Source organism: Colias eurytheme, chromosome 18, assembly GCF_061535395.1.
Source record: "Colias eurytheme isolate Ceu_HAF_F1 chromosome 18, ilColEury1 Martin Lab GWU primary, whole genome shotgun sequence".
NCBI classification, from domain to species: Eukaryota; Metazoa; Arthropoda; class Insecta; order Lepidoptera; family Pieridae; genus Colias; species Colias eurytheme.
In genome coordinates, this window is record NC_142997.1 from 2,861,253 (window position 1) to 2,877,554 (window position 16,302).

The 16,302-nt window shown below is 32.5% G+C and overlaps 1 protein-coding gene across 1 annotated transcript; it reads right to left on the reverse strand.

The window, feature by feature from the left end:
- On the reverse strand, positions 1-3,934 carry LOC149900505 (dihydrolipoyllysine-residue succinyltransferase component of 2-oxoglutarate dehydrogenase complex, mitochondrial-like). The gene is made up of 7 exons (XM_090112551.1): positions 3,839-3,934; positions 3,131-3,319; positions 2,441-2,601; positions 1,953-2,111; positions 1,614-1,747; positions 1,216-1,373; positions 1-338 (listed from the first exon to the last, which is right to left on the reverse strand). The coding sequence occupies exons 1-7, from the start codon at positions 3,917-3,919 to the stop codon at positions 204-206; spliced, it is 1,017 nt and encodes a 338-aa protein (XP_089968677.1). The 5' UTR covers positions 3,920-3,934; the 3' UTR covers positions 1-203.
- Positions 3,935-16,302: the final 12,368 nt, after the last annotated feature.

Below are 16,302 nucleotides of genomic sequence, written 5' to 3' on the forward strand. Positions count from 1 at the left end.
GTATAGAAATATTTAAAAATTAAATATGAACCAGTCGTAAATATAGATCAATCTTAGCAACCTTTGAGTTTTATATTGTATCCACATCATTATAATACAATATTACAAATAAGTGTTCCAATCGAAAGTTAAACAGTAGATAGATAATAGTCCTATCCTCAGCTTTCCTTACAAATCATGATAGGTAATTATTATATTCTAACTTAAATTCCCGCTAATATAGACGTAGGATCTTCTACTCCCGATCGTACTTTCTTCAAGAAGAACACAGCTTCACGGCCATCTACTAATCTGTGGTCATATGACAGCGCCAAGTACATCATTGGTCTTATTTCAACCTAAAATTAAAAAAATAATCAATTAATTTATCAGTCTAATAACAATATTCGCCAGTCAAAGGACCAAACAACATTTTTAAAAGTGTAATTTTTTAAAGAGTAGGGTAACTGATAATTTTTTAAAGACGCTTTAAACGCATGGATGCATAAAGCTACGTGAATCAATATTGATGTTCTGGTACCATTTATTTAAATGTCATAGATAAAAAAGGTGAAAGTACGATAACAATCAAAATGATTTCCTGTCATGAAGCTCTTGTATCGGGTCACAATGGTGGATTTATAATATCTGCGTATTTTCTTATTTAGTTATTTCAATTGAATTTTTATAATAAATTAGATTTTTGAATTTGTAAAATAAATATAATAACTATTAGGGGAAAAAGATAAGAATACAATTTTTGCTACATGTTTGTTAGGTACATAATATGTATAGCTCTATTATCTATTACTAAATAATATATAATATTGGAACAATAAAGCTACTATCTATGGATAATATTTGGTGAGTTTCAGGGTTTTGAGTTCTGCCGCAGAATTTCTGCACCTGATCACTCTTCGGTAATATAGGGCTTCATGTATTGCCTGTATCGGTTATGAGTTTGGTAGCATTTGGAGTGAACGCGTATCGTATTTTGTTTAATAATTATTATAACGAAGCTGAATTGACGAAGTGTTGCATTGTATTGAGCAATATCTGCGCACTAATTCATGGAGATTCGCGCGTGGCCTAAGTTCTGACCAAAGAGCTTTTACGAATAATTTCTAAGACAAAAGTGTCTCTAAATTCAGTAAACTACCACCACTAGCAAGTCCTCTAAATTTTAGAGATTTTAGAGTACGTTTAGAGTCTAAGCATCTCCTACATAAACATTACCTTGCCCTGTATAGCAACGGGCCGCTGCACAATAGCATGCATGCCGAGTATAGCGGATTGCGGCATATTTATAATGGGCATGGACAGTAAGGAGCCGAACACTCCCCCGTTGCTTATTGTGAACGTCCCACCTTGCATATCTGCTGGCGTTAGTTTACCTGCAATCATATTTGTTTTTTTTATTTGTGCGGGTAACTAAATAGGTTAGTCGAAAAAAAGGCATATGGGCGTGTGTTATAAAATAAGTGGCCCCAGTTTCAGTTACATCTGAACAGATTTGTGGTTATTGGCCCTGGTGCAAAGTTCATTTTTGAAGGTAGCTTCCTTTAAACAATGGCAATTAGATAATTCTTTTTTTTCAAAGACTCTACTTCTTTATTGTAGAGGTAAAAACATACCATTTCTGGCTCTCTCAGCGACAGATGCAATAGTTAATTCTATTCGCGGATAGTCCATTGATTCAACATTTCGTATAACAGGAGTAACCAGACCCTTTGGTGTAGCCACAGCCACAGAAATATCGACATAATCTCTGAAATACGATACAAATATGCACTTCATTATTATTACTCTATAATTTATTTTAATTATTTGCACCGAATTAATTATGAACGTGGATATTATTTTAATTTCTACAGCACTACGCATTCCACACAGTCCTTGAAAATGGTAAATTTAATAATTTTGTAAATTAGCGAATTGAAAATTATGTTATAAAGATTAATTGGTAAATATACCTATAAATTACATCATCGCCGATAATAACTGCGTTGATAACGGGCTGGTCTTGCAGCGCGTTTGCCGCGGCCTTCAGAAATGGTGACATGAAGGAGAGCTTCACGCCGTACTTCTTCGTGAACGCCTCTAAATTCGCTTTACGGAATGCCATTAGCTTACTGGAAAATTGTATATTCATATAATTAGTTTAATTAATACGATGTAATTATTAATAGTACAGTAGGATTAAGGAACAAAAAATAGAGAAAATATTCGAAATAAATATTCCACTTGAAATAATAATATTTTGCTTTATAAGTTATAACAATATTTTATTTAGTAGACAATTCTGTTCCACGTTACTCTTTGTCGATATATGTATTTGGTAACACACTCAGTATCTACAGGGGGTTACATTTTTTCTAAAATATTGATGTTTACTATAATAAGAGATCATTAATTAATACTTAGTTCCGCACCCTTAGGGCAGTAGACGATGCAAAATTACCTCATATCACACTCATTGAAAGTAGTCAGCATTGCGCAAGTGTTCTGCGCCTCTTTTAGCCTCTCAGCGATCCGTTTCCTCATCCTGTTCATGGGCACTGGGAACTCTGTGCGGGTGCCAGTAATCACTTTCGATGGATCGCCGAGCTTTTGCGCGGCCAACTGTGAAGAATATAATGTCTATTTTCTTGTAGAAATAATTAATGGAACTGACTGATATTTGAACGAAATAGTTTTTTAAGCTTGTACTAACAAATTAAAAATAAAGTGGTTGGGGTAAGTTTTCATTCTTAGCGGAACTAAATCACTTCAATTATTGTTCGTCTTTATCGATGGTTAATTATTTTTTTATCATGCTTATTTTGAAGAAAATTAAAGAAACTTGAGGATTTGAATAACGACTTGCGCGCATGTAACGATTCCTATTGGTACGTTCAGACGCGTGGCAAGCAGCCTGGCAAGCAGCCCGGCAAGCAGCCTGTGTGCTTACGGTACAAACAAACAAACACGGGCGCATGCACAAACAACATGTTTACATGCTTGTGCCCGTGCTTGTGCTCGTTGAATGTCACTTTGAACGCAAGCGTCTGAACCCACCATATCAAGTAATATAATATGCCGCACAATAACTACACGTATAGTAGGTAATAACAAAGAAGTAAAAACAAAAGAGTGAGGCGTGTAAAGATACCGTCGGTCCAGCCGGTGCTGCTGGTTTCGCGGCTTTAGCCGGTGCGGGCGCTGCGGCTGGAGCAGCTGGTTTGGGAGCCGCGGGGGCGGGCGCGGGGGCCGCGGGAGCGGGGGCGGCGGGTTTAGGTGCCGCGGGGGCTGCGGCAGGGGCGGGCGCTGCTGGAGCCGGCGCTACGCCTGTCACGTCTACCTGGAAGCAATATCACATACAGGGTGTAATCGTTAAGTGTGCACAGGCGATTAATCCTTAACTATTACAGATATAAAAAAACTTTAAACTAATATTTAAAGTAGTATCGGTATACTACTTTAAATATTAGTTTAAAGTTTTTGTTGTTAATGAGTAAAATGACAATAACTTATTAAAAATAAAACGAAAAATATCCAAAAAATTTACATCAAACACAAGTGTTTTACTTTTGTTAACTTATTGCAATAATTGATCATGTTAATTAAATGCATTATAATTGTATATATATTTTTGAGAAATTTACAATAGTTATAATGGAATACACAATACACATAGGTAAGCTTTTATTAAAGTCGAATCTGGTATAATATAAAAGTTTGAACGAGCTTTATATTTAGGTATGATAATATGTAGGTAGGTACATCTAACTGCGACCTTTTGAAATTACGAGACTTCAGTAATTATAAAAGTATCAATTATTAATAAAAAAGGTGAATTTTTATATAGAAAAATACATACTTGAAACAGCGGCTGTTGTGACTTAACAGAATCGCCGTTCTTCACATACATCTTGACGATCTTCCCATTGCCGGGAGACATCACGGGTAACGCAGTTTTGTCTGTTTCTATCTCCAGAACTACTTCGTCCATTGCAACTGCATCGCCTTCTTTCTTTATTAATCTTTAGAAAAGAATATATAAATTGATAATTTAATTAAATACTAGATAATATGTAGTTATATTATGTAAAAATCAATTTGAACATACATAATAAATAATGGAACAAAAGAATCAAAAGAAACTCAGGAAAATTGACTGATTTAAGAACTAAAATATCAGCTGATCAGATGAACTGCATTTTATTTATCATATTTTTAATAATTTATTACTTACTTGATGTCACCGCTTGTAACAGAATCTGGGAAGGTTGGTGATTTTACCTCTTCTATCCCTTGTAATGGAATACTTGTGTGGATTTGATGGGACTGTATTCGTAGCGATTTCCATACCACGTCATATCTATACAAATAAAAATAAACATTATTTTCTGTAGATGAAAATAACTATGTAGGTAGCTGTGAGATACTCTTGTTACTGCTCAATTTACCTTGTTTTAAATTCAGGTTGGTGAAAATATTTGCGAACAACAATATGCTTTGTGACATTTCTTGAACTTGCCTGTAAAACCTGCAAAACAATTAAATTTTTGACATTTAATACGCGAATAGATGTATCAATACTCTACGTATAAAATTATTTTAAATTTGAAATTTACAATGCGTATCAGTCTTCGTTTCAACATATTACATCAATAAATTGTATATAAAAATATGCGAGTGGATTAATTATATTTTTAAAACATAGTTTAATACGAAGTTCAATACAAAATCTTATCAATGTCAACCTGAAAGAATATTCTTTTTTGTTTAGTACGTACCAAAAAGGGCCTAATATTTGGGAAATGTTTGAGCGATAGAATAGAATAATAGTGATACAATAGAAATAATATTTTAAATAAAATTATTTATTAAACGGCACGTTTAACTTTAAAATATAAAGAAATTATTAAAAGCAATTGCTAGAGTTACATTCTACTCGCGGCTAGATGTCGCTACATAAACGCTTTAGTTCCATATTTTGCCGCTAGGTGTCACTTTACAGGAAACGTGATTCTACGTATATAGTAGAAATTAATAAAAATTTCATCGTAATTTAAGTTTATGTACAATTTGTTATTATGTTCCAAATAAAGAATTTTTGAATTTTGAATTTGAATTTTTTTGAATTAATAAAAATTGTGTAAAGTACGTTATATGGTAAAAAATAATACCTAAACAATAATAATTATAATACATTATTGCTTTCTTATACAAATAAATAAATTGATTTACATATATTTCAGATAATTTATTAATTGAAGTCCCTACCTAAAAAAGTTATATATCGGATCATTTCGAATGAATATCTAATCTATTTGAATTATGCTCAAAATTTATAACACTTTGTCTATTAGGTAACTACTCTCTTAATACAATTCACTAAAACAAACTATTATATATCGCCTAAACAATCCCGTTAACAATATTTGCGGCTCTTTAAACTGTCACGAACTAATAAATGAATATGAAATGTAAATCGAATGATCACAATTATAGTTGCTAAGTGACCCTCCGTCTAGTTCGGTTGTTTGCGATAGAGATGTAAGTCTTTGAGTGAACATTAGCGGTGACCACTCAAGATACTGCTACCATCTTGCGTGCTTTAGGGCTGCCACGGAATATATTTCAAGGTTCTATGTACGTAAAATGTTTAATACTGGAAGTGTTTTATTAATAGTGAAAATGTAACCTATATTGAATTGATGTTAAAAGGTGCTTACGCAAAACATTTCGGTTTATACTTAACTGCAGCACGTCTAGAAATTGATACGTTTATAAATTAAATGAAAAATGTATGTTATGTTATCTATGATTACAATTTATCAAATAATATTAGAAGTATTAATTGGCAGAATTCCAAAGAGCAACATGAATCTCCAAACCATGAAATTTACATCTTGTAAGAATGAATCTTGGATACCTATCATAATTTAATGGGTAAGTAATAAGTAGGTCAAATAATCTAATTCTTCGAGCTTCTAAGTGTTTTGCAAATATAATGTAAATCATGACTAGATTCAATATTATGCCATTCATAAGAATATGATTTCCTGAAAGATATAAATGAGTAGTTACCTAATGAATTTTACCGACAACCTAACCTAACAATAAAATTGATTGATTTTCGACGAAACATAACATGTATTTTCTTACGAAAACGGTAGATTTTAAAAATATTAATTTCTAATAACTTGAGGTGTAAATTGCCAACCCTATTATGAAAGGGGCAGCTCCCCTACTAATTTGCTAAGATTCGTGCAGCCCGCATCTTTGATTAGAAATCTATGCGTCCCTAAACGGGCATACCTATCGACTGCTCATTTCGATCGATATTTCTATATATTTTTATGTAAGTATATAAAATTGTTATGAGGGGTTCGAAGGATAATTTACTGTAGCATAACATAATACATAGGTATGACTTTAATGTATTAAGAAGAAAAGAATTTCCCGAGTGTAAGGATTACATCTATAGTATATGAAAATATACGTTATCTTAACTGTTATTATACTTAATTATTTTGTTTGTTTCTATGGATAAAACATTGGACAAGAGATTTTTACCCAGTAGAAACTCTAAATAATTTTAGTGACAGGCTCTATATTTTACCTATATACTTAGGTATCTTATTTTAGTTTACCTTATTTCAAGTTTTAAACAGGCAGAGGGAGTGGTGAGTAGATTATAATAATTATGTATTTTAATTGTACACGAATGAGATTTTAATACTTTTTATCATAGTATTTATGTAGTTTTAAATACTTCAAATATTGGCTACTCTACTACATAATATAACCTTCCGAGGAAGATTTTATGATTATATGATTTCATTTGTTGTAAGTAATTTCGATGAGCGTGTATCGTACCTATTAATTAATAAGACAGCCACACATTCTCTTTAAAATATCCATCGACCTTTGCAAGAAGAGCCTATCTTATTAGTTATTGATAACCTTAATCAAAATATAATATGTATCTATAATTGTATAGGTAATATCATTATATTATCTTATGTATGTTATAAGTAGATAGGAAATATTTATGATATAGCTACAGTTACAGTGTTGTATCGTAAACAATTTTCTCGAAACATAATAGTGTTGTAAGCAAAACTACGATGAACTTAGTAAGCAAGGACGGGCCGGTTAAGTTGCAGACTTAAGTTATTAATACTTGGTCGTATTGTTTAGGAAATAGTCGCAGGGCGGAACGCAGGTTATTGGGATAAAATAAAATATTTTTTATCTTACCTTTTAGATAACTTAAGAGATCGAGAATAAATTAATATTTCAAGATTCTTCTCCTTTGCTCAGTCCTCGCTTTGTTCAGTTAAAAGCTTTGATCAAACGATAAAAACTTTAATTTAAAGGTATTGGTAGTGAGTTATTTTATGATTGTTAGCAACCATTTATGGACATAGTAACTTCTCAAATCGAAGATTCATATTACGAAATAAAAAAACGTAAAATAAGCTACAAGTATTGCTACATACAACGATATTCCTATATCTTGACGTACTCAGTAAAAAATCGTCTGAAAAAACGGTTCGAGTGAATTGAAAAAGCATAATATATTATATGCCCATATATAGAGACATAAATCATTTTTACAGTAATTACTCTCTTTCGTCTTGAATTTGCAAAATTAACACTATGAGAATTTCATTAAATAAAAACATAACATAACAGTTTATGTTAAGCTATTTAAAAGCCTGAAAAAAAAAATCTTCCCAACTGATCCAATTCCTTCAAAACTCCAATTGTCAATAAGCATCAATAAATTTGTGGCTATTCACTAGAACCAGTTAAGGCGAGTTGGATCTACTTTCTTCGATCGTAAGTCCGGTCTTTACCAAGTTGCCAACTTGTCGATTTATTGTATAAATAGTTGGGAGAATTTGCACAGATTTATAGTTTGTCTTGAACGGTAATTGCTATACAGCGATATTGTCTAGCAAATTAAGTTATCGATACAAATTGTTCGAAGTTTCGCCGAGGCTCGCCACTTGGCTGTGGAGTGATTGTGTAATTATTATATTATCTTAGTGTTGTGATCCCTATTCAGTCCTTTCAACTTCAAGATATAATTATTACGAATAGCTGTTAAAGGACACAACATATTATAGTCTTGTTGTCAGGATATTTTCAAGAAAGACAATGTACTTAGATACTCAATTGTGTACAATTTTATTTACTAATTAGATTTTGAATAGCTTCGTTAAACGTACCTAGTCGGAGCAGTAGTGAATCAGTTTATGATTATTGCAATCCAAAAAAAGTTATGAATATAAAAAGGCATCAGTAAATCAACGCATCTAAGGGGAAGACACCCTTCAAATTTACTCAATGAAACGAACGCTGAGCGAGCTCTATAAATTCGCATTTTGATACGAAACGCCTATAAATATAATTCCCCCATCCCTTGCTAAAAATATAGAATGGCGGCGTCTTGTCTTTATCTTTTCCTTATGTAAATTGATGTGAAAAATTGAGAATTCAATGAGGATAAGAAACTTTCCCGCCGATGTTGGCGCCAAAGCCGCGAGCTGTTTTCGTAAATTCTTTTTTTTATTGCTTTCAGAGTTGATACTTCTGGAGTTTTGTCTTTAGAGTTCATTATCTGTACTTATCATAGATATTATATGAAGAGATGAAGATAAAATCACAATTGCATAGCTCTTTAAAGTTGAAAATGATGTGTTTCTAATTTTAGTTTTAAATATTTTTTGAAGTTTTTTTTTATTCTTGTTTTATTAAGGTAGAAATCTGTAAAAGCTTCATTCCATTATAAATTATCTTGAAAAAAGTGTAAATATTATTCGGAGCCTACTTAGGCTCCGAACGAAAGAACAAACAATGAACAATTCATACAATATGTACCTAAAACATATTAGTCCAAGTTATAGGTATAATTTTAAAAAAGATTGAGATAATATGAATTGTCCGATAGTATGAATAAAATATCGCATTTAGCAAACTAGGTTTAAAATACTTAATGCTAAAAGGATATATGTATAAGATTAGATTACCTCTACATTTAAAAATTGCACCATATTCAATTTAAATTAATGTAGGTACACCGTACCGTTATGTGTATCTCATGTGATTTTAAATCATATAAGCTAAGAAGCTAGGAACACTCATATTTCATAGCAAAATGTTAAAGTACGGGAATATCGTTGCTAAACTTAAAGGAGTAGTTGCCAAAATTGGCGGATGTACCGTCTGCAACAATTAAATAGGTATTGAAAAACACTATTATGTTACCTTAAAAGCTTAATTTTATCCGTATAATGGATATAGGGATATTAAGAACTACTTATTTGATAAGAAATGTTTAAATTGCGTAGTAAGTCATCTGTACAATATACCTATAATTTATAAAACAATCTGTTTTCTTTATATTAAATAAAAGTCCGATGTAGAGCTTTCATACGCTTATAAATTATACGGTTTTATTTTGAGTGTAATATGTATATGGAAATAAGGAATTCATTTTAGTGTTGAAATAAAGTAAATACAAATCATGAAATATTTTGCGAACAATTAATTTATTAACTATTCGCTAAACGCACTTTAAATTAACTAGGTACTTACTACTTTAACTGAAAACGTGAAATAGATATCAATTAAATTAATATTTATTATAATAATGTTTCAACAGTGTTGTTGACGGTACTTAAGCGCAAGTCTTCTCCCTCATCACAATGGCTCCAGACCGGTTTCCGTCTCTGTGCCGAATGTAGAAGGAACTTCCTTGGCCTTAATGAATCGCACGAAATAATATAGTGTATGCAAATTATGGAATTTATTGCTATTATGTTTATGAATGGAATCTCTTAAGGTGGTAAATACGTAATCTCTTTTGTATATTTAGTTTTTAGACAGGATTTGGTCAAAGGTGCCAGGTAGGTTCTCGCGGCGATTCGAACCAAATATGAAAAATGTACATATGAAAATTCCGGTCGTATATTTAAACTTGAGAAATATTAATATTAGGAATGCATTTGTTTCATGCATTTCAAATTGAACTTAAATAGATACGTATACCTATGTGTTTTCTAGCAAATACATATCTAAACATTTTAAAGACTAGAAGGGACGAAGAGAACACGAACCAATTTGTCTTACACGGCTAAAGGACACTGAATTAAATCAATGCCCTTTATGTCCGTAGCTGGAATTTATGCGAATATATAGGGTCTAAGATGTTATAGAGCTTTTGTTTATCTTCCTCGATTTTGATAACACTTGCTAGTTATGTAGCTTATGTATCAGACTAACACATATTATGTTATATAGAAATACGTGCTTTTTCCAATGGGTTTAAGTTCGCGTGTGAAACAGCTAGTTAGCAAAAATTTAAGATGTAAATCTATAAACTTGTTTAGAAACAATTGAAATAAAATGTGAAGATTTAGGTATTGGAATTAATTCGTGCGACGTAGCCTCTATACATAACGGATCATAACATGGTTATAAAAATGTCGAAGGGTTTTAGGGCTTTCGGTTCGTTTGTGTAAATTTTTATTTTTGGCATAAAATTTTTAGACAATCAACAAGGGCTCTCTTAAATAAAATAACAATTATTTGTGTAGATATAGGTAACGGATAGGTATGTAACTGTAGAAGATATAATTTATTTTATTATCTAATTATAATCTTCTTAATATATATAAATCTCGTGTCACAATGTTTGTCCTCAATGGACTCCTTAACCACTTAACCGATTATAATAAAATTCGCACACCATGTGCAGTTCGATCCAACTTGAGAGATAGGATAGTTTAAACATGTAGGTACCACGGGCGAAGCCGGGGCGGACCGCTAGTATTACTAATAAGTTTTAATTTTCCAGTAATTGTCACAGATGTTATATCATCGGCACGGAGTAAAATAAATAAATATTAAAGGACATTATTACACAAATCAACCTAGTCCCACAGTACTTACCTAAGCTCAATTAAGGCTTGTGTTGTGGGTACTAGGCGACGATAAATATAATATTTTATAAATACATACTTATATAGATATAACACCCAGACCCAAGAACAAATAATTGAGTTCATCACACAAATATTTGCCCTGACCGGGGATCGAACCCGGGACCGTCGGCTCAGTAGGCAGTTACTTTACCACTGCGCCAACCGCGTCGTCAAATAAAAAATGTATGTACCTACTTATTTTAGAGGGCCTAAATAATTCGCATTCATTCAATCGATGATTATCATTTACAGCAAAATTTGTTGTAAGTATATGAAATTGTTTACTTATTAGGCTTATAAGGCCTTCGGATTATTAGAAAAATAGTTTCCATCCAATTTTTTAACTCGATAGCTACAGGTATGCTCCAAGCCTCCAACCCATCTCTGCTATCTGGTCCAATTTATTGTTAACCTAATTTATCCTCTCCTCATATAAAACTTCTCGTTACAATAAACACACGAATACAATAGTCACGTATAATAATTTCTTTTTGTCTACAAAGGTTCGTGGCCATGGGGGCGTAGGGCGGCCCTTCCTACGGAAATGTACCTTCACCTTCACTGTAATTGCAATCCAGATGGACGTAATCAGATTAAGACGAGCATTTACTTGTAGGAAATTTCGATTGGAAATGAACTAGTCGATTGCAATTAACGTAGATGAATTTGATGATATACCACTGTTAAAACATGTTATTATATTTATAAGAACGGTGAATAATAAATTAAAAATTAATAGTCATTTTTCTTGAATATTACAATTTATGCTCATTAAATTATATTGCTGATGTTAAAAGTTCTACTAAATTCACGTCATAAATGTAGGTATAGACTACAAGCCCGCATAGGACAAAAATATGGGTCAAATGAACCACCAGGGGACATATCTAGAACGATAGCAGAGCAAAAAATAATAAGATTCATCACTATGCCGTCACTTGTAAGCTGTCCAACTGAGTGCAGATGAGAATTGAAAAGTACAGGTAGACTCGGTAAATTTTGGTCATATATTTTTGTACGGCATTCTTAACCATCGATAGATCCATTAAAAATAATAAGAAACCGCTCAGTGCCGTACAAAAATGGTGGTCCACCAAGTCGGAATTTTTATTTAATTTCCGAGAGTTACCGGGGGTAAATTTGGTCATTTGACCATGTACGGCATCTGTGTCATACTATTGCTATACTGCTTTTAATCCATTATTCCGCAACGCCGTACAAAAATCATGGGGACAAGGGGAAAAAATCGAGAGATGCAATCCCCTCTCTTTCCCCACTCCAGGGGGTCATTTGACTAAGTACGGCTTCGGTTCCAAAACATTATCTAGCACTCAAAAGTACTATTAAAAGCAATGCCGTCAAAAAATAATTGTTCTTTTAAATGTATACCAATAATCATCTTAATTTCATCGAATTCTTGATATAAAGAGCTGTAAGGTCATTTGACCCTGTACGGGAACTTTTTTTTAAACATGATATTGTAAAATTCAATTGTTGTATAGTATTGCCGTTCAAAAGAAACCGTTCTAAAAAAAGTTATAGAGAAATGCAAAACCGGAAATTTTGTTAAAGTTTAAACATCGTAGATTAATGAAATATAATAGTTTTCTACACTTTATCCGTTGTTTTAAATAGTATTAACATAGATAAATTAGGAAAAAACGATGCCGTACATTTTTGTGCAGACCACATCTTTTAGGCTGATGAAAGCGACGAAAGCTACAATTTTAAGAGTGCTTTATGGCCATTTGATACAGTACGGCATTAACATATTTTTACCCAACTACGGCAAAGCAAAAGGAGGGTTATGGTTGTTTACAGGTCATGTATGTATGTTCATCTATTCCCTCGTAACTTCTAAACTACTTATCAGAATTCGACAAATGACATATCATTAGAGGCGTCTGAATTGTTCACTGGATAACCAACGACCAGCTAGCTAAAGGCTATATGGGGTTTCACAAAATCTAATGTGGCGCCCTCTAGCGGACAAAACATACAGAGTAAAAAAATAAAGTTAAGATAAATATGCAGTGTTTGGTATCATTTGAAAGCGCTTTACTTGTACATTTTGAATATGTATATATTACTAGCATTTGCTTGTGACTTTACCTGTATTCATGGACTGATTGCATATAATTCACATCTTTTCGTTCATAGCTTTTTTATTAGTTCATCAATTTAACGGAGTCCATTCCACCTGACTCCGACTTTTCAAGGTGATAATTAACCACCTCGAGCTTCTTAATATTAATGTATATTTATATTTTATTATAAAAATATAAAGCAAACATTTCGTTATATGGATTTTTTTCTTTTTCAGATTTTTCCCCTTTGAACCAACGAAAATGTACGGCACATGAAAAAATATTATCTATGCATAAAATACTTTAAAAATAAATTTATTTCGTGTTGTGTCAAATGACCCCCTGGAGTGGGGAAAGAGAGGGGATTACAACTCTCGATTTTTTCCCCTTGTCCCCATGATTTTTGTACGGCGTTGCGGAATAATGGATTAAAAGCAGTATAGCAATAGTATGACACAGATGCCGTACATGGTCAAATGACCAAATTTACCCCCGGTAACTCTCGGAAATTAAATAAAAATTCTGACTTGGTGGACCACCATTTTTGTACGGCACTGAGCGGTTTCTTATTATTTTTAATGGATCTATCGATGGTTAAGAATGCCGTACAAAAATATATGACCAAAATTTACCGAGTCTACCTGTACTTTTCAATTCTCATCTGCACTCAGTTGGACAGCTTACAAGTGACGGCATAGTGATGAATCTTATTATTTTTTGCTCTGCTATCGTTCTAGATATGTCCCCTGGTGGTTCATTTGACCCATATTTTTGTCCTATGCGGGCTTGTAGTCTAGTAGAGTCTAAACGTTTATCTAAAAGCGAAAGTAAGGGTCAGCTCACACCGAGACGCGACGCGGCGCGACGCTGCGCGCACTTTTTTCATAGAGCGACTCAGAATATACTTTATTCACTACACGAAAAGATACACATTACATTGTGAGAATTCAGATTACGTTGCACCACGCAGCGCTGCGCCTCGAGGTGCCTCGCGGCGTAGCAATGTGTATCTTTTCGTGTAGTGAATAAAGTATATTCTGAGTCGCTCTATGAAAAATGTGCGCGCAGCGTCGCGCCGCGTCGCGTCTCGGTGTGAGCTGACCCTTAATAGTTATGTTTTGAATAAACGGTCTCATCTTTTCATAATATGTATTATTAGAATAAAAACAGAGCTAGAAAGGCAAAAAGTTAGGAAATACTGTATGTTGTAGATGTGAAAAAATATGCTTACTCTTATTAAATCATAGTTAAATTAGAGAAGTTCCAAAAATATAACTAAACGTGAATCATTGTTCAATTCAAGAAAATGTTAACTTTCTAGCTTTATTATGTAAAAAAATAGGAACTTATAGACAGTGTACCTACGTACACTCTGATAGATAATATTATAAGCATATTAATAAGTCACGTTTCAATGTCCATACAGGATGCTCACTGGGCGATACAAATACTAAATAGGTAAAATAATATTTAGATTTGTGCCGCAACTTATGACATTTTAGCGGATTTCTAAGGCTATAAAGGATGTACTTAACTACAATACAATCATCATGTGCATAAAAACATACATCTAATCGCAACTTTACATCTAATCCCTACATAATAATGCACCAATCGGTTGCTTCATTGCAAAATGCAATGTGAAACATGGACAGATAACAAATATGCAGATAGAGTTTATACTTTTTGATAGGTTACTTCTTTTTATGTAACTTAATGAATACATACAAAATAAGGTACGATGGTCGATGCGTATATTTTTAAGTTGGGAATTAATAGTTATTTACTACAGCTCATACCTCCTTTCTAGTTCATTTAAGCTTTGATTTTCAGTACCTAAGATGTTTTATGCAGCGTACAATTGCTTAAAAAATATTTTTTTTAATGAAAAGGAAAAATTCGATCACGAGACGGGATTCGAACCGGCATCTTTCTCCAAAAGAGCAGAAAGACAATTTTTCTTTATTCTTTATTACCTAAGATAATTTTTCTAAAGGTAGAGCTGTATAAAATATAGGTAACTAGCTTTCCGCTAGCGGCTTCGCCCGCGTTTTCAAAGAAAAACCTGTTCCCGTAGGATTTCCGGGATAAAACCTATCCTATGTCCTTTCTCGGGTATCAAAATATATCTATACCAAATTTCATGCAAATTGGTTCAGTAGTTCAGGCGTGATTGAGTAACAGACAGACAGACAGAGTTACTTTCGCATTTATAATATTAGTATGGATAATATTATTCAGGACATATTTTACTGATATAATCAATAATAAATTAATGGTTATGATTGTAGGTATTTATTACGTACTTACACATAATTGAATCGAGTTTAAAATAATGAATTTTATCAAAAAATATATTTTTCCAGAAGCCAGGCTCTCATAGCTTAATCAGGCTTCTGGTTGCAAGTTGTTCATCTCAGCGGGTTGCCGGTATTCAATCGCAGACTGAGATCCATTTCATACACACGGGGGATGTTATAATTAAATCTTATCAGTGTCATTATCATACGTTATTATTTAGATGTTTTAAACTTACCATCATATTTACATTAATGGTAATAGAATAAAATTATCGTATGATAGAAAAATAGGCTTAGGTATATAGGAAGCATCTACTAACAACAGTCAACAAAGGAAGCGCAACTACAAAAATAATGATTGATACAATGATTAATTAAAAAAAAACTTATTAATTATTATAATTGTCACCATAACACTATGAAAGTTCAGGCTATAGGACGTCAAAAAACCTGTAGAGTGTAAGTCGGTGTACTTAGTATGAAAAAGTAAGGAAATAAAAATTATGTGGTTTTCATAGATTCTATACTTTCCTATGATGTAATTTTTAAATAGAATTTTAGTAATTAATGTAAACAAACAAGCAACTTTTTTGTAAGGACCAAGTCATGAATTTGTGAGAAAACTAAACAAAGCCGAATGAAAAAGATTAAATAGGTACATCGAAATAATTTTATGCTTTATTGTTACGATAGTTATGTTTATAATTATTAATTAGTTATAGTTATAAAATAGTGACGAAAGACCCTCGCATTCCTTGCAAGCATACCAGCAAGTTCAATCTTATGAAAATTGATCGGTTTATAACCACACAAACATTAATTAATATGAAAGATCACAAAGGACTTATTTTCATTATTTTAACTCTGTTTACTTAAGTAACTTTAGTTGTAAGTATAAGTTGCTCTTAAACGCAAGAGCATACAAATTTAACGTTTGTAAAAATATGAGCT